A 26031-nucleotide genomic window follows, 5' to 3' on the forward strand; every position below is an offset into this window, starting at 1 on the left:
TTTGGTTTTTCTATTTAGTTTCTGTAATTTTAGCTTGAGGTTTGCTCAGATTAAGAATAACAATTATTATATAATTATAAATAATTTTAAAATATTTTAATAAAGAGTAACTAGGTAGGTTTGTAAAATCTCTCTTAAATAGGGTGATAAAAACAAGAATTAGGAGAATGAAAAATAAGTCATCATAGTTCCAAACTTGTACATTTAAAATATTCTGCTTCACTCATATAATGGTTTTGGTTTTTATCTTGTATTTGTTAGAGTAGGGAATTCCTAGGAGATGAGGAAAGGGCACAGCAGTATTACTCTGAAACTGATAAACTTGGATTTTGATAAACTGGGATTTTGAGAGATTAAGCAATTTGCTCAGTGTCATACAGCCATAAGTGTCAGAGATACCACTTGAACCCAGATCTTCCTAATTATAAAACTATCACTCTGTCTGTCGCTCTAATATACCAGATCTTGTAGTGTCCATTAAACTATGGCTGTCCATTAAACTATGGCTGTTATGATTCATTTCATGGTATCTGTTTTGCAGTTTCTATGACTTCTGTTATGTATAGGGGTGATATACTTACTATTTAAAGTAAAGTTTTTAAAACAGAATTATGTAGTATTAAATTGCAGTTTTTAACATGAGCAGGAAGTTTTAAATTTCAGATTCTATATAGAAAAGACCTTCAGTGCTTTTGAGATTAGTGTTAAGTTATCAAAAATGGAGAAACACTGTGATACTTTGACTTTTACTCCAAAATGAACTTACTGAAGCCATTTCTGTAGAGGGCCAGAACTTTAAAAAGGTATACTTGAATCAAGGACAGCTGGGTGCTTATAGTTAAGCATCTATTCAGTGTGAGATAATGGTTCTCTAAACATGTACTTAATGCGATATTGTGATGTAATGGCTCTCCTAAACATATGGGACATGCTCAGTGTGCTGTAGTGATGTAATCGTATTGAGCTATTTAAGGAAGTCTTAGACACAGAAGAGTCTCTCAGCCACAGACACAGAGAAGACGAGAGACTCTAGACTCCAGATTCCAGATTCCATTTTCAACCAGCCTCATGGTGGCTCTCCTATCTTCATCACTTCTCTACCTAAAGACCAACGCCCATTCAGAGATCCCCCAGAAAGCCAGCCTGGACATTACACATTTCAAAAAGCAAAATCTTGGGTTATTAACAATCTTGAATTTCCCACTCATTTTTGTGGTTATATTATAAATCTACAGAACAAAAAAAGTATATATCTGGTTTTCATAGAATTATGGAATGATTGGAATTCTAGGGGTAGGAGGCATCTTAGTCACTTTTTTTTTTTAGCAGGTGGGAAAAATGAAGTCAAGAGGGCAGCTGGGAAGTAGTCAAGCTATTTTCTCCTTTATTATTTTATTCTCGAAATTTTGTGTTAATTTTCCAAATTTTTTTGAGGTGTGATTTCTTTTTAAAAACTCTTTGCTTATAGGATCATGCCAATCAAATCTGTTTTTCTAAAGCCTAGAGCCCTTTTCTAGCCAGGTGTCTTCCTTGATTTTTATGTTCAGTTTCTTTGAAGGTTCCCATCACTTCTGCCTGGTTGAATTTTCCCATATTGGTTAAAATCCAATTCCAAATTGAATCCAACCCTTGTTACTTCTGTCATCAAAATATCAGTGTGGGTAAGGGGGAAAATGATCAATTATTTTACTTCTAGTGGAATAATATTGAAATATGCCTTTGGTGAGTTTTGGCAAAGACAAGTATAGTTTGCCTTGACCAAACATATTACAATAGAAGATGAGGAATATTTCTTTTGTGTGCAATGACTATGGAACAATAAAAAGAGTGATAAATTTGTGTAAGGTTCTGGATTCAAATTATGGATTTGCTTCCCAATTTTGACTTCTTGGTGAACCAATTCAACCCTACACTATTCATTGTTCTTGATTCTCCTTTTCCCTGTGTCACTGGCAAACATGCTATATTTTATATATTTAAATTCTGGATAACTCCTACCATCTCTATCCTTCCTTCCTATTCACGATGTTATTATCTTCTCTATGCTGATGACTCTCAGCTTTAACTATTTAACTACTCTAACTACTATTGACTCGTAGGGATTATATCTCAAATTGCCTTTCAGTGCCTTCAAACTGGATATCTGGTAGATATCTTAAGATCAGCATGTCTAAAACTGAACTCATTTTCTCCCCTAAATCTTCCTTCTTCCTCTTCCCTATTAGATCTTGTTGTTTTCTTTCCCACCACAATACTCACTAATCTCCAGTGTTTCTCTATCACTTCCAGGATCAAAGGTAAAATCCTTTCTTTTGAATTTAAAGTCTTTTCTAACTTTTTAGGCTTTTTAATTTTCTAGTCTTATTTTTTCCCTCTTTCCTTCCCCAATTTACTTTGAGTTCCCAGAGCAAAGATACCCCATCTATCACCTCTGAGCATTTTCAGTGACTGTTCCTCATGCTTGGAATTCTCTCTTATCTCTGCCTCTAGTTTTCTTCAAGTCCTAGCCAAATTTCCACTATCTACAGGAAATATTCCCTGTTCTTAATAATGCCCGTCCTTTGTTGATTATTTCCAATTTATCCTGCACGTATCTTGTTTGTACATAGTTGTTTGCATATTGCCTCCTTCATTTGACATGGAGTTCCTTGAGAGCAGGTACTATTTTCTATCTTGCTTTGTTCCTCAAATGTATAATATAGTACCTGGTATATAGTAGGTTCTTAATTAATATTTATTGACAGACTGATTTGTGTTCTTGCATTTTGTTCCCCGCCATTAATTCTATGATCCAGAATTGTTCTGTACTCATATAGTACAGTCTATTTCCTGTATCTTTCACATTTCATGTTTTCTGTGCCTGACATATTCTTCATCCCAATCTTTGACTCTTCTTGTCTTTGGCTTCCTTTAAGACTCAGCTCACCTGCTACCTATTCTAAAAGTACTATCATGGTACCTCTAGTGCTAGTCTTTTGAATGATATCTTTCACCTGCCCTGAAGCATTTTAGTGACAAATTGCAATAGAGGAATCTTGGAATCAGGAAGAGCAGAGTTTTAATACTTCAGACAGTGATAGTGTCACCCTAGGGGTGCCACTTAAGCTCAGCTTCTTCATCTGTAAAATAGAGATAATAATAGCACCTATCTCCTAGGGTTGTTTTGAAGATAAAATAACATGCAAAGTCTTTTGTAAATTTTAAAATGTTATATGAATGCTTGCTATTATTATTACCTTCCAAGATCTAATTAATATATACTGTTTACCCTTAAAATGTAAGCTTCTTCAGGGTAAGGTCTTTTTCTTTTTCTGTGTGTGTGTGTGTGTGTGTGTGTGTGTGTGTATGAGATGTCTTTGTATCCTGAGTACATTAATAGTACTACTTAGGACAGTGCCTGGCACATAGCAAGGACATGACAAATGCTTTTTATTGACTTGGACAGATAAGTTAACATTTTGAACATTAATTAACTCATCAGTAAAATGAAGCCTTTGCCCTAAATGACAGATCCTTTCCAGCTCTAAATATGTTATACTATATATATTTATTTTGTCTATCTCTCTATCTCTCACCATTGATGTATTGTTTATTTACTTTGTATCCATAATCTATTTATCAAAATATTTTTGTTTGACTCATTATCTTAACATCAGTATTTAGCCTTTTAGAAAAAACTCCATTATCCTTTGCAGTTTTTAATGGACCTGGAATTTCATTGTGAATGAAAAAATCATTTTTGTTCACTCTAGTGGAATATTATATTTATGATACATATAAATGTGGATAATATACACTTATGCCAATGAAAGGAATATCCACAATAATAAGATCAGAGACTCAATAAGTAAATATTGAATAATTCTCTCTTTCTTTCTCTCTCTCTCTCTCTTTTTAAGCCTTCGTTGAATCCTGGATGGAGCCAGACATATGATGTAGTGCTTTTGAACCACTGGAAAGTTAGGAATTATGAGGTGAATCGTGGTGATGTTGTGTCTTTGGTGTAAGTAAGAATGAAACATTTTTATAATGAAAGAAAATATTTTCTACTTTCTATGTGTAATACAGTGTTTATGAAAGATCATTCTTTAGCAGTAATGGAAATTATGTTTCTTTAAACATCTTTAAAAAGTAACAGCTTTACTTACCCTTAATTTCTGGAAGAAATATTTGTTTCCTTTCTATCAAGAAGAATGCATGTGTTGAGATTTTTGTAGTGAATATATTATGGTAGTTAAAAAGATGATTAATTAACATATTTAGAAATTTTGTAATAATAATAATACATTTTTATAAGCTTTTGATTTTTTTGCCTACTTTTTTTCTTATCCACTCTTATAATAATAATAACATTAAATGCATAGTTTTATTATATTTCCCGACAAGTGTAACATACAATTCTATGACAATATATACATTAAGTCACTTGTATGCATCATAGGATAATTAGAATCATATGAGAAAAATAAAAAGGCATAGATATATGTGAAAACCAAAAGGTGGCACTGTTTGTCTGTTGAAAACCTTTGAGCTTTGTAGAGGACAAAACCTTCATTCCAGTTCTAATGTAGAAAAGAATGTGAAAAGCATATCTATTTGACATAGTGAAATGACAGATATGGAAAATTCTTGGATAGTTTAAAGTTGTTTTTTTTTATTTTTCAAAAAATAAGCTGCATAGTAGGTAGTTTATTATAATACTGGCCTCATTTCTTTTGATTTGGGGGAATTTTATGATTTAGTATACCTTCTGTTAGGTTAGTTTCTTTAACTCAGGTGGCAATAAATGTAATATTACTACCATACCTTCTATGTACCAATGGTAAAAATTGGTGATATTTGCATATGTGTGTATGTATGCATGCCAGAAAACTATTTAACTTTATTTTTCTGGTTCTTTGACCTTGATATTTTAATGTTTTGTGATGACATATAAATCGCTCAGACAATAGACTTTATTAATTACTTAGGTAATTCCACAAGAATACATTTCCTCCCAAGCTGTGCTTTTAAGATTTATTTAAAAATATATTAACTAGAGCTGGTAAATTATCAATTATGGCATCAGAGAACATTTGGGATTTTGAATAGCAGAAATCCAGGAATGATTCTTTTATGTATTGGAATATTTCCCAACATCAGCTCCATCTGTAGAGTATATTTTTATTTTATTAGTCATAAACTTCCTTATCAGACTCAACATGTTGAGTTTCCCTGTCCAAGGCTCTATGTCATTTTGTCTTTTGTTTGGCAAGATTACCTGCTTTACTTAGTTGGTGATAGAAAGGATAACCATTCAAGTGGAATAGGTCACACAGTGCTCATATACAATTATGGAATAATTTGTTCCCTTTTATTTTCTTAAACAATGTCTATTCCAAGAATGAAGAAAAATCCAAAAGAAATTAATATTAGAAGTTAAAAAAAAGGTAAATATATATGTACTCTGCAGATCAATTTAAAGAAAAGATAAAGTTTAGAATAGATAAAATTAATGACCCCTGAAGTCTTTATTTTTATTTAGTTAATCAATAGTTTTTTAAAAATCCATTTGTAATGTATTTTATTAAGTAAAGAATGTCTTACCAAGGTTGTATTTAGCTTTACTTTTAATCCTTTGAGGGATATTTTTTTTCTTGAAAAAACAAAAACAAAAACAAAGAAAAAAATTGGGGAAAAAAGCCCCAACAATTGAAAGAATAATAGTAATCTTTCTCCAATTTCACCTAACCCAATCTGGAAATTTCCATATCTCTTATGGACCATTGCACTTTTATCCCTTTGTATTTTGGCACAGTATCAGCAATCATATTTATTTAATATACTTATTCACTTTTCAGTTGTAGTTCTTAAAATCAACATTCTCCAGGATTTTAAACTTCTACATGTGGGAAATGGGAACTTGATTCATTTTGATTTTTCATGATGACTAAGAAAAATTTGATACATATTTTTTAAAAAATGGTTAAATATCTAAAATAAACCTATAATGAACTGATTCAAGCTTATACCAGATAATTGCTACTTTAGTCTTCCAATATGACTTTTTATTTGTTTTTCATTATGAATTATTAGACTCTACTGAACACTTCTGTGGTATGGTTTGTGCACTCTCAGTATTTGAGAATTAGGTGGCATATGAGTGTCAAAAGAAATACTGGTTTGTTTTAGAAATTTAGAAGTATACACATTAGAAGCTAAATATACTTGACAGTTTTACTAAGTTTTCTTTTGATATTGAATTAGAAGAAACTCTTGATTATTCAAGAACTCTTTGTTTCTTTAAAATACTTACCAGGTCTCATCTAGGTTTTCCATCAGCCTGATGTCTACACTTGACTTTGTTATCAGAAGTTCTACAAGGAAAGAGTCAAAATATGAACATCAAAATTAGTTATTTTTCTATTGGTTAAGAATAGTGGTAAAGGCAATGGTAAAAACAAAATATGACAGTAATTGGGGATTATTTTCAGAATGTATTTATGCTTTCTCTGTCTTTCATCAATAAATGAACATTTATTAAGTAGTTACTATGTACCAGGCACTATGCTAAGTCAGTAGATAGAAAGGTAAATGATATTCTACACTTGCATTCTGGGCATGGGTGAGAGCCAGTGAAAATGATAGGTCAGGAGATGTGGTATGCCTTGTGTGAGAAACAGCAAGGAGGCAAGTGTTACTAGATTATAGATTACAGGAAGGAGAGATATATTAACATTTATATGTTATATTAATATATTAATCCATGTAAATATAATATTACCCACATATGGTCATTGGATATTTCTATGGAGTCTTTCTTTGCTGTCAGAGGTTATATTTAATTTTGTGATGGACCATCTTCAAACATGAAGATTGATACTATTGAGATATGTATAGTAATCTGAAACACTGTATTATCTAATAAGTGATCTGACCTAGAGTATAAAATAGATTATTAAATAACTTTTTCTTAAAAGGCAGAGCTGTAATTTAAACATGGTTATTAAAAATGCTCATTTTATTTCTTTGAAAATGGAAGAAAAGAAACTTTAATCTCTTGAAATTTTTTGTTGTTCAGTCATTTCAGTTTTATTTGATTCTTCACGATCCAATTTTGGGTTTTCTTAGCGTTGAAATTATTTATTGTTCTTTTACTGTGATGGTATACTTGGAATATCATAATCCCAATCGACTTTTGAATTTTATGTGGAAAATTATTATTTGAAATGAATACTTATCTGCTTATGTAAATGATGTGAGCTTTTTGGTTTAAATAAAATAGAGAAATTGGTTTGCATTGCTAATGTATTTTAAATTCAGAATTAGAAATAATTGAGTATATTTCTTTTCTTATATATATTAGTATGCATTCCTATAGGATGGCTAATGGCAAATCTGGAATTTTATGTCTAAGATAAACATTCACTTGTAGAAATGTGATTTGATATTGAAACTTAAGAAGATAAAAATAAAATTTAGCTTGTTTTTTCAAAGGGGTAAATGTATAGCTAAAGCTACAACTTCAAATTAAAGTATTATATAACAGAATCATGAGGGTTTACATGAAAAATTATGTGGCTTTTGAAAATAACCCAAAATAGTGATAACATTTTATATCATGGAAGATGTCAAAAACATATTGTGTGTATGTGTGTTTTTGTTGTGTATGTTTATTAAGTGAAAATATATGGGACAGAAAAACTCAGATATAATTGCTTCTCCACTGAGAGAAAAGAGAGGTAGAACTGTCTTGCTGGAATTTTCCTTTTCTTCAGTCTGTTTCCCATTGGATTTTGCTCCATTTTTTTGGCGGCAGAAACTTAGAATATAAATATAAAATATAAAAATATAAATATAAAGAATTAAAACAGTATAATGATAAGCAGGATTATTCTGGAAGTGGAAATATTGACATTTATACCTTTATAACTTCTTTCAAGAAACATATTTAACTCTCTCCTCATAATAACAACGTGAAAATAGTGCTTTTGCTTAAAATATCTCAAGAATATGATAGGCAACTGTAATTTGTATTTCAATAATAAGTATTATTGATTGCCTACAGTTATCACAGCTAGATTTTGTAGTGGATAGAGCACTGGAATCAGGAAGACTCATTTTCATGATTCACATCTGGCCTCAAAGACTTCTTTGGCCAAATCACTTACCCTTGTTTGTCTCAGTTCTTCATCTGTAAAATGCACTGGAAAAGGAAATGTCTCATCATTCCAGTATCTTTGCTTGATTGAAAAATAACTGAAAACAATTGGCACAATACTGAATTAGTGGGTTTGTATACAACACTAACCAGTAATGATATATGCAAACTGTTATGATAACGATTTAAAATTATCTTGAGTGATATTCATATTGTAATGGACAATATAAGGTAGAATGACATTTATATTATTGATGTGTCTCATACTGAAATTTCCTCATAATGAAGTCAGTTCAAGTTTGTTTTTGGTGTTTTAAAAAAATCTTTATAATTATTAGAATCCAGGAAGCCTGAATGCTTGAGAAGATTTGGAGATCTAGGTGAAGTGTGTAAATTCTGAGCTTTTTGTGGTGGCAAATAAAGATATAATATCTAGTAAAGCCCTGGTAGCAATGATAGGATGAAAGGCAAGGATAGTTAAGCTAGAAGAAAAACAGTTACTGCATTTGGGGAAATACAGTTCCCAATTAGTAGGCTTTTTATGTCTCCACTTCTGGTTGCAGAATTTCTGACAACTAAATGTGTTGCTCATTTGGACAAAGATTACATTATACCTATTACACATAAAGTAATAATCAGTTTAGATTGTGTAGAGATTTGGAATTGTCAGGAGAATCTGGGTTTAAGTCCTAACTTTGACAAATACTGACTGTGCAATCCTTGGAAAATCCCTGAACTTCTTAAGATCTGAATTTCTAGGGAGATATTCCAAATCACAGGTCAGGCTACCATAGATTAAGCAGTCTGCATTTTATGTTAGGAAATGGGAAGACACTAAAAGTCTTTGAGCAGGCATTAATTTAATATAATCAGATATAAACATTAGGAATATATTTTGGCACGGGAGAGAATGAGACCATCAATTAGTATTCAAAGACGTTTAAAGGGGCTTGAAGAGAAAGGTTGAAGCAGTTCTTATAAAACAGTTTTAGGCCTGTCAATATTTGGCATGTAGATTGTTTTGGACAAGCAGCAATTTTGATATAATTTCATTTTGTGATAGCAGTGCTTGAAGAATACAATTCAATAAATGTTAGAGATGTTGCAGTGGTTTTTAGGGTGGGGAAGTGGAACATTTCAAGAATCATTCAAATCCACAAGAAAATATGAAAATATCTGGAGGAAACCCTTCAGGGAATTTTGAGTATAGAATAGAATGGGTTTTTGTAAGCAATATTATTCAGTAGAACACACTTTTGTAATTGAGAGATATAGAGTACAAGATCTGTTTTTTCTTTATTATTAAAAAAAGGTATTTGATTTTATATATTAAGATATTCCCTTAGAGTTCTCCTTCCACAGTGTTTTCCAAGTGTATAAACAAATTATACAAAAATTATTAAAATATATAATGAGATAACTTTGACAACTATAACCATTAAGTGAATCATAAACAGGAAAAATATGCTTTATCAAAAGTGTATCACTATCATAGATGGTAATCAGTGCAGAATTCAAATGGAAGAAGAATTCCCTAAAGCTGATGATGGAATTTTGGGTTCTCCTTTTTGCCTTTGAGATTGCACTGATTGCATCAAGTCCCAAAACATTGCAGAGCCTTCAAAATCAGGTGCATAGTCACTCATAGAAAATTGGATTAATTATTCACAGAGGAAGAATCAAGAGCAAATTGCCCAGACTGTGATATTCATTTGGACAGATGACTCAAAAAATGCTTCCGTTGGTTCATATCTCTGGAAAGGCCACTGAAAATATATAATGATCTATGGCCAGAATTAAATAGGAGGAAGAGAGAGGAGTGGGTTGCATTTGGAAAATTGTACAATTTTTAAAAATGATTCTAAGCTTCTCCTTGAAGCAAAAGCCACCATTTTTTCCAGTGATGACATATGGCTACAAGTCATGGAATGCTATCATTACTAAAGAATTGAAGTTGTGAATCATTCAAAGGTCATTGGAGAAGATGATGTCAACAATATATTGCAATAGCAATATTCTGAATTGCAATCAACTTGTGTTTCCTCATGTATCAAATGGGAATAATAGTAGCATTTTCTAGGGTTGATGTGAAGATCAAATAAGAAAACATTTAAAGTGCTTTGCAAACTTTAAGGTGTAATATAAATGTTAGCTGTTTATGTAAATAATATTTTTATAAATGTTACCTACTACTATTTATTAGATGCTTTGATTTTAGTAAAATTTATTAAGGAAACATTTTAAATGGCCACTATGTCAAAAACACTGTGCAAAGTACTCAGAAAACTATGAAAATAAACCAACTGCAATCTCTGGTCTCAGGGAGTGTATAATCTACTAGGCAACATAGGCTATACATACATACAAAAATGTATATATATATGTATATATATTTACATATATATATATATATATATATATGTGTGTGTGTGTGTGTGTGTGTATATAAACTATTATCTTTACCTACACTCATATATTATATCCATATATAGACATGTATGTCTATGTATCTCCCTCAAAATCTAAGTTTCAGAGAATGATAATTTGTATTGGTTGAGAGAGTTTCTTTGAGTATTCCCACAGATATAAATAAAATCAAAGGTACAATACCCTAGTTTTACAATTATTATTTGATAAGTGAATATTAGTAATGGTACCCATTTATGCATACAAATAATTATGTTAATATTTAAACAACTCTTTTTTATATAACATTATCCCTTGTATTCATTTTTCCAAATTTTCCCCTCCCTCCCTCTACTCCCTCCCCTAGATGACAGGCAATCCCATACATTTTACATGTTACAATATAACCTAGATACAATATATGTGTGTAAATCCCATTTTCTTGTTGTACCTTAAGTATTAGATTCCGAAGGTATAAGTAACCTGGGTAGATAGACAGTAGTGCTAACAGTTTACATTCACTTCCCAGTGTTCCTTCTCTGGGTGTAGTTGTTTCTGTCCATCATTGATCAACTGGAAGTGAGTTGGATCTTCTTTATGTTGAAGATATCCACTTCCATCAGAATACATCTTCATACAACATTGAAGTGTACAGCGATCTTCTGGTTCTATTCATTTCACTCAGCATCAGTTGATGTAAGTCTCTCCAAGCCTCTCTGTATTCGTCCTGCTGGCCATTTCTTACAGAGCAATAATATTCCATAACCTTCATATACCATAATTTACCCAACCATTCTCCAATTGATGGACATCCATTCATCTTCCAGTTTCTAGCCACTACGAAAAGAGCTGCCACAAACATTTTGGCACATACAGGTCCCTTTCCCTTCTTTGGTATTTCTTTGGGATATAAGCCCAATAGCAGCAGCAATGCTGGATCAAAGGGTATGCACAGTTTGATAACTTTTTGGGTATAGTTACAAATTGCTCTCCACAATGGCTGGATTCTTTCACAACTCCACCAACAATGCAGTTGGTCCCAGTTTTCTCACAGCCCCTCCAACATTCATCATTATTTGTTCCTGTCATCTTAGCCAATCTGACAGGTGTGTAGTGGTATCTCAGAGTTGTCTTAATTTGCATTTCTCTGATCAGTAGTGATTTGGAATACTCTTTCATATGAGTAGATATAGTTTCAATTTCATCATCTGAGAATTGTCTGTTCATATCCTTTGACCATTTATCAATTGGAGAATGGTTTGATTTCTTATAAATTAGGGTCAGTTCTCTATATATTTTGGAAATGAGACCTTTATCAGGACCATTAACTGTAAAAATATTTTCCCAATTTGTTACTTCCCTTCTAATCTTGTTTGCATTAGTATTGTTTGTACAGAAACTTTTTAGTTTGATGTAATCAAAATCTTCTATTTTGGGATCCATAATGATCTCTAGTTCTCCTCTGGTCATAAATTCCTTCCTCCTCCACAGGTCTGAGAGGTAGACTATTCTGTGCTCCTCTAATCTATTTATGATCTCATTCTTTATGCCTAAATCATGGACCCATTTTGATCTTATCTTGGTATATGGTGTTAAGTGTGGATCCATATCTAATTTCTGCCATACTAATTTCCAGTTTTCCCAACAGTTTTTTTCAAATAATGAATTTTTATCCCTAATGTTGGTATCTTTGGGTTTGTCAAAGACTAGAGTGCTATGGATGTACCCTTTTTTGTCCTTTGTACCTAATCTGTTCCACTGATCGACTGGTCTATTTCTTAGCCAATACCAAATGGTTTTGGTGACTGTTGCTATATAATATAGCTTTAGATCAGGTACACCTAGACCACCTTCATCTGACTTTTTTTTCATTAGTTCCCTTGCAATTCTCGACCTTTTATTCTTCCATATGAATTTTGTTGTTATTTTTTTTAGGTCATTAAAATAGTTTCTTGGGAGTCTGATTGGTATAGCACTAAATAAATAGATTAGTTTGGGGAGTATTGTCATCTTGATTATATTTGCTCAGCCAATCCAAGAGCACTCAATGTCTTGCCAATTATTTAAATCTGACTTTATTTTTGTGGCAAGTGTTTTGTAATTTTGCTCATATAATTCCTGACTATTCTTTGGTAGATGGATTCCCAAATATTTTATACTCTCAACATTTGTTTGGAATGGAATTTCTCTTTGTATCTCTTGCTGTTGCATTTTGTTGGTGATATGTAAAAATGCTGAGGATTTATGTGGATTTATTTTGTATCCTGCAACTTTGCTATAGTCGTGAATTATTTCTAATAGCTTTTTAGCAGAGTCTTTGGGGTTCTCTAAGTATACCATCATGTTATCTGCAAATAGTGATAGTTTGATTTCCTCATTTCCTACTCTAATTCCTTGAATCTCTTTCTCGGCTCTTATTGCCGGGGCTAGCGTTTCTAGTACTATATTGAATAGTAATGGTGATAGTGGGCAACCTTGTTTCACTCTTGATCTTACTGGGAAAGGTTCCAGTTTATCTCTATTGCATATTATGCTTACCGATGGTCTTAAATATATGCTCCTGATTATTCTAAGGAATAGTCCATTTAACTCTTTAAAAAAGTTTTAACCTATCCCTTGAAGTCCTATTTTTACATTTACTTTGCTTAACAAAACATTTTTTCAATAGTACAAACACTTCTACTTTAACACACTTTGACATATAAATTTGACATTTGACAATTCAATCTGACAAACATTTATTGGATGCCTTTTCTATACCAGTTACCAAGTACCAAGCTGTGTCCTAGGAATGCAAAGACAAAATATGAGGAGGGTCCTTCTCTAATGAAGTTTACATTTCACTGCAGTGTGCACACAGATTATTGTTGCTGTTGTTTGTTCTTCATGCTCAAGTCTGATTATGACATCTGGGAGGTGGTGCCATAGCATACAAGTGAATTGGATTTAGGTGAAGCAGGGCTGTGCCTTAATGCACACAAATAAGTCAATAGAAAATGGTTCAAAATAAGTAGAAAGTAATTTAGTGGATTAGGGTAGAGCATTTACAACTGGGAAAATTAGGATAAATCTTTTGTAAGAGGTAGCACATGAGAAGACTTTTAAGAGAGCTAAAGGTTGCTCAAGATGGAGATGAGAGAGCTTTCTAGGTCAGGTTTAATCAGAGGCTCACAAGGAGAGGATGGCATGATGAGTTTGGGGAGTAGCAAGTATGCTACTTTATGTTGTGTGATTCAGGGGACCAGTAGCTAATTGACATGTATAGACTAGAACCGGTTATTGAAATTTATGTTGATTTACTCTTGGTGACCTCTTTGTTTTCTTTCTTGTTTGTCTTCCAGATACCAGCTAATCAATCTAATGGGAGAGGCATCAGTCAGTCTGAGGCATGTACTTTTGCTTCTATCCCTTTGTTATTTGTAGTATCTGCTAGTCAACATTAGGGACATAGGCTTTCACTGCATTCTCCTTACTTCTAATCTCATTTCCCTATGATGCAACACAGGGGCAGGAGCTGAGATTCAGTGATCCCTCTCCCCTTTTTGAAGTATCTACTTATCAGAATTTCGGTCTTATTATGAAAGTTGTCTTGACTCTTGGCTTGGATTCTGGGTCAGTGTTCTCCACATCTTGGGGCCTTAAGGTACATAATAAATTCTTTTAACTTTCTTATCTGAGTTTGCTTCTTTATTGAGGGCAGAGGGCTGGATGTAAATTTTACTTTAACAGACTTTAAATACAAAATAGGAACTTTTTTTTTGTATTAGAAGTCATCTTCATTGATGTATGCTCTAGTTTAATAGAGAAGGATGAAGAGTCCTTAGACTGACTAGAAGGATAGGTCAGGGAAGAAATATAAGAAGAAAAAAGACACTGGAACTGAACAATGGAATAATATGGTTGGACTAGATGGTGCTTTAAGAATATCCAATTATCAGCTATCTCACCTAGGCCATCTCTTCACCATACTTGCTATACTTTGGCCAACCTTTTCATCGCTCTGCTTTTTAACTTTAGACTCTACCTTTGGTGGTGATATGTAAACTTTTACCTTATATTGGAAACAGGCCCCGGGATTACTTCTTGTATATTTTCTCACTGGGTCACTTGAACTCTGGTGCAGCTTCATTTTCCCACATCTCTCAGTTCCACTCCTTGTTTGCCCACAACTCTGAAATGTGAGTATTTTCCCTGGTTTTGCTAAGGAAACCTATACCATTTCTTAACCATCTTTACATGAAGCTGCTACGTTATCTCCCAAACTCCTTATGTTTTCTTACTCTATTATTATTTAAGTTCCTCAAGGGCAGAGACCATCTTGCTTGCTTCTATTTCTTTCTATGGTGCTTATTTGGCACCATTCCTATTAAGTGATGCACTCTTAATGAATATTGGTGTGGATGGCCCTTTGGAGAGGGATGAGGAGACCAATTAAAATACTGCAGCAATTGAGGAACAAGACTTATCACAGCCTGTACTGGATGGTTGTGGTGTCATGGAGAGACAGGTACTGATGTGTGAGACATGAAGTTCGTGAGCTTTTACTTTACTATAATTGTATACTTAGATGCAAAATTTCTGATTCCATATGTTTATAAATCACATATTTGACTCTGAAAATAAATTAATAGTTGAAATAAGTAAAATTATAAATAGATAGTGATTATGTATAACTTGAATTTATTTATGTAAAATTATTTGTCCTATGAAGATTAGTTTTTAAAAATTGAAACAAGTGTATATGATAATATTTACAAAAATATAGCTTTGTGTACAAGAATTATATTGTAGATAAAGAGTTAAATATAAGAAATATAGGGAAATAATTATTTTTTATTTATTATTGTAGCTTTTTATTTACAAAACATATGCATGGATAATTTTTCAACATTGACCCTTGAAAAACCTTCTGTTCCAACTTTTCCCCTCCTTCCCCCCACCCTCTCCTCTAGATGGCAAGTAGTACAATACATGTTAAATATGTTAAATTATATGTCAAATCCAACACATGTATAAATATTTATACAGTTATCTTGCTGCACAAGAAAAATCAGATTTAGAAAGAAGGTAAAAAAACCTGAGAAAGAAAACAAAAATGCAGGCAAACAATTATAGAAAAAGTGAAAACGCTATGTTGTGTTCCATACTCAGTTCCCACAGGCCTGTCTGGGTGTAGCTGACTCTCTCCATTACTGAGCAATTGGAACTGGTTTGAATCATCTCACTGTTGAAGAGAGCTACATCCATCAGAATTAATCATCATATAATTTTGCTATTGCTGTATATAATGATCTCCTAGTTCTGCTCATTTCACTTAGCATCAATTCATGTAAGTCTCTCCAGGCCTCTCTGAAATCATCCTCCTGGTCATTTCTTACAGAACAATAATACTCCATAACATTCATATATCACAATTTATTCAGCCATTCTCCAATTAATGGGCATCCATTCAGTTTCCAGTTTCTGGCCACTACAAAAAGGGCTGCCACAAACATTTACTATGGGTCGAAAATAATTCTTGAATTTAATCTTCTGCAGTTTTGTGGAATATTGTTTCTAAATATAGATAAATCCCCCAAATCATAAAAGATCAAGAAGAAATATTTAAAGATTCAAAGAGAAATGTTAATTCCATGTAGATGAGCTATACTGATGAACTTGTAGTGATCTTAATAAAATTGTATCATACTGGAGAAATAAAATTGACTCATTCCTTAGTGGTTTTATTGACAACTTTGCATCAATTTTGAGAGGTTTATGTTTTGAAGCATAAAATCATGCAGAAAAACTTTTAGTCTTCAAAGCATAAAAACCAGAATATTATAAATTAAAATCATTCATAATTTTGTTTTTAAAAATCTCCTTTTCCTGTCCTTAATATTTTACTATAAGCTACTTTCACATTACCTTTTCCTGACCTTCTTGGCTATGCCTGTTTTTTATTCTATTATTGTTTGGGTCTAAGGCACTATACACTTTACAGTCATCTGTCTTCTAGGTTTCAGGACATTGTACAAAGGTTGTACTGACATAGAAATTAAATAAGTTTGCTTTCTGGGCCACAGTGACCTCAAAGGAACTTTTCTATTTTTTCATCCTTTGATTGGAAACATAATTTCAAAATATTACTCCCCCCAATCTCCATTACATGAATTTCTTTTTTATTCAAGTTTTAAAACAATATCTTGTCACTCCTAGTTTATTGATTATTTAATCTAGCAGTCAGCAAATTGGCCCTTACCCCATTTCTTAATAGTTCTTGAGGCAAGAATAGTTTTTACATTTTAGAGTTTTATTGTATTAAAAATGTAAAAAAAATTATTATCTCACAGACCATACAAGATCAGGAATCTGTGGACTGGATTTGACCCTTTAGAGCAATTTCTAGACCTCCATTTTATCCTATTCCATTCATTTTTCAAATAAGCAAACCAGTTTAGAATAATTTGTCTTTGATTATGAAATTAACTAAACTATTTTTCATAAAATGTGAAATTTCTTTTTACCAGTTCTCCATGAATTCTTAAGTCTTTGACCATATGCAACAAACTTAATTAGAAAAAGACCCAAGTGGTTAGTAAAGATGTTTTGTGCTCTCTTGAAGTAATGAGATTACTTTGGAAATTGTGGTATTTCAGACAGGAGCAAGACTGAAAGAGGAAGGAGAGGGGAGGGGAAGTGGGAAGAGGAGAGGGAAGAGACCTCCTGAGTTCTAGTCTTTCCTCTCCAGCTGCCTACTTGGAAATCCCATAGGTGTTTTAACTCAATATCTCCCATATCAAGCTTATTTCCTTTTCTTTGAAACCTGTCTTTCTTCCTAAATTTTCTTATTTTGTCAAGGATATTGCCATTCTTTCAGTCAGTCAGTGTTATTGTGTTTGCTGGTTGTGTAGAATTTATGGGCAGTTTGTAATGTGCCCTATAGTGGGACTGCTTGTGATTCACAGCAGAGTATGGGGGCTTAAGCTTGCTGTAGTTTTCATGATACTACTGCTTCTTTCCTGTACTTAAAAGAAGCTGAAAGATTAAGAAGAGGTAGCAAGATATACTCTATACCTAATTCAAATCCTATTTCCTTTTGCCTATGCTATTAAACGGGCTTAGTTATAGTATCCCCTCATCTAGCCTTATCCCTTTGCAGTCTATTTTTTACATAACCTCCCAAATTGGTATTCCTAAAACACAGCTCTGAACATGTTTCCCCTCACCCTTCAAGAAATTTCAGTAGCCATCATTATCTCCACAAAAATGCAAGCTTCTTTGTTGCCATTTAAAGTCTTTTGTGATATAGTTCAAGCCTGTCTCTTCAAGCTGATTATATTTTCCCATTAGTTACTCTGTTTTCTAGCCAAAATGGCCTACTGTCCTTTACCATAGATGACATTTAATGTTTGGAACACTTTTTTTATATTTGCTTCTTGAAACCCTTAACTAACTTTGTGTTGGCCCTTTCAAGATATCTTTCCTGGTTCTGTGTTTTATGCACACTCCGCTATGAAACATTTTTGTACTGTGTTTTTTCTTCTTGGTAGATTGTTAGTTCCTTGAAGTCAGGTATTCCTTTATTTTTTTGTAATATTTCTTCAACTTAGAACAGTTTGTGTTAAATAGCAAGTATTTAAAAAGCTTATGGTTTGACAATTAAATTATAATAATGATCTAAAGAGATTAAGAGAATGAACTGTTTTAAGTACTTTTAGAAAACTTTTAGAAACAAGTCTTTAATTTACATATTAATTACAAATCATATCTGTTCATTGAAATAATTTTTTTCATTTTTTATGGAACATTTTGTGAACTTTTCTATGTTTAGTAAATGAATGTAGTATGATGTAGTGATTAGGAGAACAGACCTTGGAATCAGCAGATCTAGAGTATAATCATCAATGTATTGATGCATGTTGATTGCATGGCTTTGATCATAGCTTAATTTTCATTATATTAATTTTCTCATCTGAAAAAGGAGGGTCTAGGGGATTTTCTTGGCAAAGATTGGAGTGTGGTCTTCTATTTCTTTTTCCAGTGAATGACCTTTTGTCAGAACTCTCAATTGTGATCTGTCTTGGTTAACTTTGCATGACATGAATGAGCAATATAAAAAATAGAAGAAAACAATAGAATGTGAAAGACAAAAGAAAATTACAAACAGCAAAGGTATGTTCCATGTGAAAATGGGCATGTTAAAAGACAAAAATGGAAGAACTTAATAGAAACAAAGATTAAGAAGAGATAGCAAGAATATACAGAATAACTATACAAGAAAGATATTAACATCACTGATAACCATAATGGTGTAGTTACTGATCTAAGAGCAAGACATCCTGGATAATGAAGTCAAGTGAGCCTTAGAAAGCATTGCTAACAATAAGACAAGGCTAGGATAGGTAATAGAATTCCAACTGAACTACTTAAAATTTCTAAAAGATGAACTATTAAAGTGCTGCACTCAATATTACATCAAATTTGGAAAATACAACAATGACTACTGGATTAGAAAAGATCAGTTTGTGTCTTGATCCTAAAGAAGGGCAGTGCCAAAAAAGTTTCAGATTATCTCAGTTACATTCATTTCATATGTCATCAAAGTTATGCTTAAGATTTTTCAACCTAGACTTCAGCAATATTTGAATTGAGAATTAGTAGAACAGGCTGGTTTTTGAAGAATCAGAGAAATTAGAAATCAAATTACCAACATTTGCTGAATTATGGAGAAATTTCCTTTCCAGAAAAAAAAGCTATTTTTTCTTCATTGACCACATTGAAACTTTGACTGTGGGGATCATAACAAAATGTGGCAAATCCTCAAAGAGAAGGAATACTATCCTTACTTTTCTCCTGAGGAATCTATATGCTAGTCATGAAACAGCAGGTGGAATTAACCTGGAATAGTTGATTTGCTTAGGACTAGAAAAAAGGAGTATGACAAGGCTATAAATTTCCACCTTATTTGTTTAACATATATGCAAAACATCATGTGAAATGTCAGGTTGAATGAATCAAAAACTGGAATTAAGGTTGCTGGGAGAAATATCAACAGTCTCAGGTGTGCAGGTGATAATACTCTGATGTCAGAAAGTGAAGAAGCCTTTCAGTAAGCTTGAAAGAGGGGAGTTTAAAAGGTGACTTAAAGCTTAACATAAAACTAACAAAAACACCAAAGATCCTGGCAACTTTTCCCATCACTTCTTGGCAAATAAAGGGATAAGAAATGAAAAAAAGTGTTGAATTTTATATTCTTGGACTGAAAGATCACTACAGATGGTGACTGCAGCCATGAAATTGTCTGTCTAGTACTGTCTGTCTTTTTCTCTGTCTCCATATCCAGCAAACATGGTGTGGCTCACTCTTCCAAAAACAGGATTAAATTCCCCCTAAGGCTTCAAGAGTCACAGGAAGACTCAATGACTTTTTGAATATTGATGAGTGGGCTCAATAATAAACCATAAAAACAATGACTATATTAAATAATGATGAAACAGTATATTAGAATACCTGTGGTGGAGCCAAAATTGTACACAGAAGAAAAAAATATACTTCTAAAAGCACATATCAACAATATAGAAAAAGAGAGGACATGTGATTATAGTACAGAATTTTTAAAAGTAGTGACAAATTAATAAGCCAAAATTAAAACAAAAGGAAGAATATTAAAAGTTAGAAATTAAAATAAATAACAAAAAGAATCTGGAAATGCTAAAAGTTAAAAACTTTTTCAGAAGAGAATATTAAAATATTAATTTATAATAAAAGTAAAATTGTGAATATTGAAAAAGAAAAAATTTGAACAAATCAAAAAAGAAATATTATATGGATTTACTTTGCATAATTATGTGCCAGCTAAATGGACAATTTGGAAAAATTATTATTTATAAAATAAAAAAAATAACACTCAAATTAAAAAATCTTGAAATAGACAATAGTCACCTGAGTTCCAGAAAACGAAATTGAACAAGCCATAAAAGACCTTTCAAAAATGTTTTGTATGTTTGTATGAAACAGAGAACCTTGTCTAGATGGATTTATAGGTAAAGCTATCAGATATTTTAAAAATAATTAGAATACAGGCAACACAAATTTGTCTCAAAAAATAAAAATGTACACATTCTTTCAAACTTATTTTTAATGAGATAAATGTGGTTGTAATACATAAAGCAGGGAGGGATAAAGAAAAGAAAGAGACTACATACCCACATAATATTACATACATATATACATATAAACAATTTGTCATAAAGGCAATATATATGCAGACACACGTGCATTGAATATATAACAATATAATATTTATTGTAATATTTTATTTATTATAAACTTATTATAAAATATGTTTGTGTTAACATTTACATATATGCATAACAATGCATATACGTAAATGTAACAAACATTATAATAAATATTAAATAGAAATTAAATATTTTATTAAATAGAAAAAATATTAGCTTTCTCCAAATTGCATTATATTGGGGATTCAAAGATAGTTCAACTTTAGGAAAACACTATAATTTCACCAAAAACCCCTAATCTCAGACTACAAGATTATATGAATATATATAATCTTTGACAAAATTCTGTACTCTTTTATAATGAAAATAAAAACTTAATAAGCATGAAGGGATTGTTTATTTCATATAAGGCAAAGTATAGGATTGAAACCAAAATATAATATTTTTATAATGGGTAGAATTAGAAGCTTTCCCATTAAATATGGAAGAAAATAAACATGTCTTCTGCCATGATTATTTGACATGTTTTTGAAATCCTTGCATAGCAAGTCATAGCAGTGACACAAAAAAGTGACACTAAAGATATAAACTTTAGTGAAGAAGAGACAAAAGTATCCTTATTAATAGATGACAAAATGGTTTACTTATGATAAACTCAAAAGAATAATCAGAGAAATAAATTCAAATTATTAATGGCTAAGTAAAGCAGTACTATGTAAAAATAAAACAATATGAGACTTCAAAATTCATTAGCATTACTGTATAACTGTCATTGAAATTAGGAGGAAATAATAGTGAAACTCCATTCAAAATAATTACAAAACATATAAAGTATCTGAAAATCATTCTACCAAGACACAACCAAAACAAACAGATGATAAAACAATATACAGAAATAAAGAATTGCCTACATAATTGCAAGGACATTTTTTGTTAATAGTTGGACCATGCTAAGATAATAAAATATTTTAAAATAATGCTAAATAATTTTAACTATTTGGTACTTTCCCAAACTAACTCTGATGCATGTATATATATATGAACTGAACAAAGCAATAGAATTCATTTAGTCTAGATTTTATATTTTCATCAGAAATTATATAAGGAAGTAAGAATATAGCACTTCCAGATCTCTAGTCATAAAGCAAAAATCACCAAAATCATTTGGTACTGGCTAAAAATAGAAAACTGGATCAGTAGAATGACTTAGATAAGCAAGAATCAGAAAAATGGTTGAAGTCAATGAAGTCGATGTTGATAAACCTTAAAATATAAATTACTTAGAGAGGAACTCCCTGTTTTATAAGAGCTACATCGAAAACTAAACATTTGTTCCTTCCTAAAAATTAGACTTAGATCTGCAATCTTTGCACTACCCTATTAGAAGTTCCAAATGGACAATCAACAGATATAAAAAGTAATATTATTTTTAATAATCAAGGAAAATGGACTAATACATAGGTATGTTTCACTACTCTGGTTAAAGGAAGAATTCTTATCCCCAAAAATAACCAGGAACTCATAAATGTTCATTACAAGTATTTAGGTAACAACAAATTGTAAAACTTGCAAAAAAGATTAGAGCCTCATTAAGGGGATCTCTTGATTGGGAATAAAAATTTTACATTAAATATCCATTAAAAAGATTATTCAAAATATGTAGTGAATTAAAATATATACATACATACACATATATGTGATATATATATATATATATATATATATATATATATATATATATATATATATATATATATATATATATATATATATATATATATATCTACATATATATATATATATATATATTTCCTAATAGTCAAATTGTTGTTCAGTTGTTTTTTAGTCATGTCTAGTCATTTTTTGGGGCACATATACTTGGAATGGCTTGTCATTTCCTTCTTGAGCTCATTTTACATATTAGTAACTAACTTGGGTAGGGGGCACACAACTAGGCAGACATGAACTTAAAACGAATCTTTGTGACTTCAGGCTTGCCATTTTATTCACTTGTCACTTAGTTGCCCTGTAGTAAAACTATTAACAATCAAATGGCATAGTGCTCCAAATCATTAACAAAGGAAATGAACTCTGACATATCACTATACTCCTAGAAAACTGATATAGATGACAAAAGATAAAATAGCAAATGTTAGGGGCTGGAGAAAATACAAACATAATGAAACGTTGTTGGTGAAGCTGTAACTTTGACTAATCATTCTGGAGAGATGTTTGTTTTTTATTATACCAAAAAATGCTTATGACATCTTATCTAGAGATCTCAATGCTAGGCATAGTTCAGGGATGTAAAAAATATATTACATGTACTTATACTCCTCTTCTCCCCAGACATTCACAGTAAGACTTTCTGTGGTTATAGATGATTAGAATAAAGTTGGTTCCCATTGATTCAGGAATAATTCAAATTGTGGTACATGATTGCAGGGAATTATTATTGTCTCTTAAAAATGAACAAATATTAAAAAATAGGAAACCTTATATGAGTTATTTAAGATTGGAAAAAATAGAACTAGAGTATACAGAATGGATAGAAACATGTAAATAAAAGAAACAAACTAAAATGAATAATGCCCATTTGTGGACAGGAAGAGTTTTGTAAATAAATCTCTCTTTATTGCAGAGGTCAATGAAGGAGGTAAGATAGTGGTCCTGTGATTATGGAAAAGTTGTATGTACTGTAGGATGCAGTTGATGAGTTGGCTGATTCTTTTGGACTGCTTTCCCCCTTTGTTCCATCTTTCTTACAGAGCAAGTATTACTGATGGGTGGGGGAGGGAAGGAAAATATTTGGAAATGACGTTGCTATAAAAACACAGAGGTTTGTTAAAATAATTTAAAATATATACATTTGTGAAAGTAATTGTACATAAAAAATTCCACCTGCAACTAGAGCTAAGGAAAACTGGAAGTTAATGGCATATATGGACATGAGATGAAAACATTCCTAATTTTAAATAAGCAGGTTTTTTTTCTTCTTCAGTTTTTCAATAACATCAAACTCCAATTGAGAGCTCCCTAAGGGGTAATATCTTGTCTTATTTTTGTACATAATTCAACCACAATAATATGTAAACAATTGGCATCTGGTAAGTGTTTAAAGTTCAAGTTAAATAGGCTCCCTTTTCCCTCCTATTTCTTAATTGCAATTGAAACCCAATTTCTCACTCATTAACTGTCTCTATTTTCACTTATACTTTAAAAAGGTGATGCATTTGATGTTTTATAAGATTTTGAATTTAAATTTTAAACTATTGAAATGTGGAAGGGGATTTATATGTACACAATAACTAAGCAAAATTCAGAAGGATGCAAAGTTAGCTCTTTTTTTTTTTTTTTTTTTTTTTTGCCTCTTTCTATTTGGGGTAAAGAACAACCTAAAAAAGGTTACTGTTTATGTCAAAGTTTATATAATTGTGTCTGGTTGACATGAAAGGTCCAAGTGATAAAAAGCAGCAAATATAATTCCTTTCTGTGGAGGAATCCAAAATATTATTTTAATGAAAATTATAATCTCCAAGCATCCATGTTAGAGGAAATAACTCTGGGAATTAATATTTTTTTGCATAAATTGATGGGTTGATTTTGGTTTAGAGTTTCCATTGACATTTCTAGAGCACACAATTGGTAGTATTCTATTAAATAGATAGTATTCTATTAAAATTATGTGAATGAGTAACCAGGTGAAAGATAGGTGGCTCTGATTTGACTATGGATTTAGGGTGATTGTAATATCTTTTTTATGTTTTTATTGGTCACAAATTGGAAATGTCACAAAAGTATTTATTTAAATTACATATTCATTGTTTGAAAGTTTTTGTGGAAGTTGATTGTTCCAGTAATAAAATATAATATTACTGAAACATTTCAGAATGAGTAATTAAAAATTTTTTTTAATAGTTTTTATTTACCAGATATATGCATGGGTAAATTTTACAACATTGACAATTGCCAAACCTTTTGTTCTAATTTTTCCCCTCCTTTCTCCCCCCCCCCCAGATGGCAGGTTGGCCAATACATGTTAAATATGATAGAGTATAAATTAAATACAATATATGTATACATGACCAAACAGTTGTTTTGCTGTACAAAAAGAATCGGACTTTGAAATAGTGTACAATTAACCTGTGAAGGAAATCCAAAATGCAGGTGGACAAAATTAGAGGGATTGGGAATTCTATGTAGTGGTTCATAATCATCTCCCAGAATTCTTTTGCTGGGTGTAGCTGGTTCAGTTCATTACTGCTCTATTGGAACCGATTTGGTTCATCTCATTGTTGAAAATGGCCACCTCCATCAGAATTGATCATCATATAGTATTGTTTGTTGAAATATACAACAATCTAATCTCCTGGTCCTGCTCATTTCATTCAGCATCAGTTCATGTTAAGTCTCTCCAGGCCTTTCTGAAATCATCCTGCTGGTCATTTCTTACAGAACAATAATATTCCATAATATTCATATATCACAATTTATTCAGCCATTCTTCAATTGATGGGCATCCACGTAGTTTCCAGTTTTTGGCCACCACAAAGAGGGCTGCCACAAACAGAATGAGTATGTTTTAAGTAAGCTTGGCTTTAGAGTCAAATAGGTACATTAATAAATTTTATGTTATTAAAAATTCAATATTCAATTGGTAGAAATTTAAAGAGATGTAAGAATGCGAAGAAATAATAGGAGAGTTTTAGTGACAGTGATAATGTATTAATTGAATTCAAATCAAGTAAGGATGTGTTCACATAATGGAGCCAAATTTAGAGGAAAATAATTTTAAGAATTTAAGAGGAGAAAATCAGTATATAGAACAGGATTTATTGTCATTTGAGGATAGGCATGAAATGAATGAAGGTTAATGATTGAAGTTCTTGGCTAAATCAGATTTAAAGAAGAGAAAAGAAACTAATATATATAATTAGACTAATGTGCTGTTAACTTAAAAATAAATAAGAATAGAGCCTTGGGATATTAGGGGCATGTTAGCTAATGAACAACATTTTGCAATTATCTTAAAAAATTTATGTATGCTCTTCCATTTGAAAAGGGAGATACACTGTCAGTAATCATCAAAAACTTCTTTTTATTCATACCAAAATTTATCTTAAAAGGTTACTCAAACAATGATGAAAAATCTAGATGGCCTAGGTATACTTCGACAGAACAAACTTATTGTAAGAAAAATATGATTTTCAAAAAATAACTACTCAAATCTATAAATAGAAGCTCTAAATTACTGAAATTCCT

The 26031-nt window shown here is 31.6% G+C and overlaps 1 protein-coding gene across 3 annotated transcripts in view; it reads left to right on the top strand.

The window, feature by feature from the left end:
* IMMP2L (inner mitochondrial membrane peptidase subunit 2) overlaps positions 1–26031 on the top strand; it is a 353770-nt gene that overhangs the window by 76313 nt on the left and 251426 nt on the right. For 2 of the 3 annotated variants that reach the window (XM_074266875.1, XM_074266874.1), the window contains exons 3-4: positions 3900–4003; positions 13888–14184. In XM_074266875.1, coding sequence (XP_074122976.1) covers positions 3900–4003; positions 13888–13969 — 186 coding nt within the window. In that variant the 3' untranslated portion in view covers positions 13970–14184. Of the gene's footprint in view, positions 1–3899; positions 4004–13887; positions 14185–26031 lie in introns of those variants that run through there. The other variant, XM_074266876.1, reaches the window with a different exon arrangement.

Source organism: Sminthopsis crassicaudata, chromosome 5, assembly GCF_048593235.1.
Source record: "Sminthopsis crassicaudata isolate SCR6 chromosome 5, ASM4859323v1, whole genome shotgun sequence".
In the NCBI taxonomy this organism is placed as follows: Eukaryota; Metazoa; Chordata; class Mammalia; order Dasyuromorphia; family Dasyuridae; genus Sminthopsis; species Sminthopsis crassicaudata.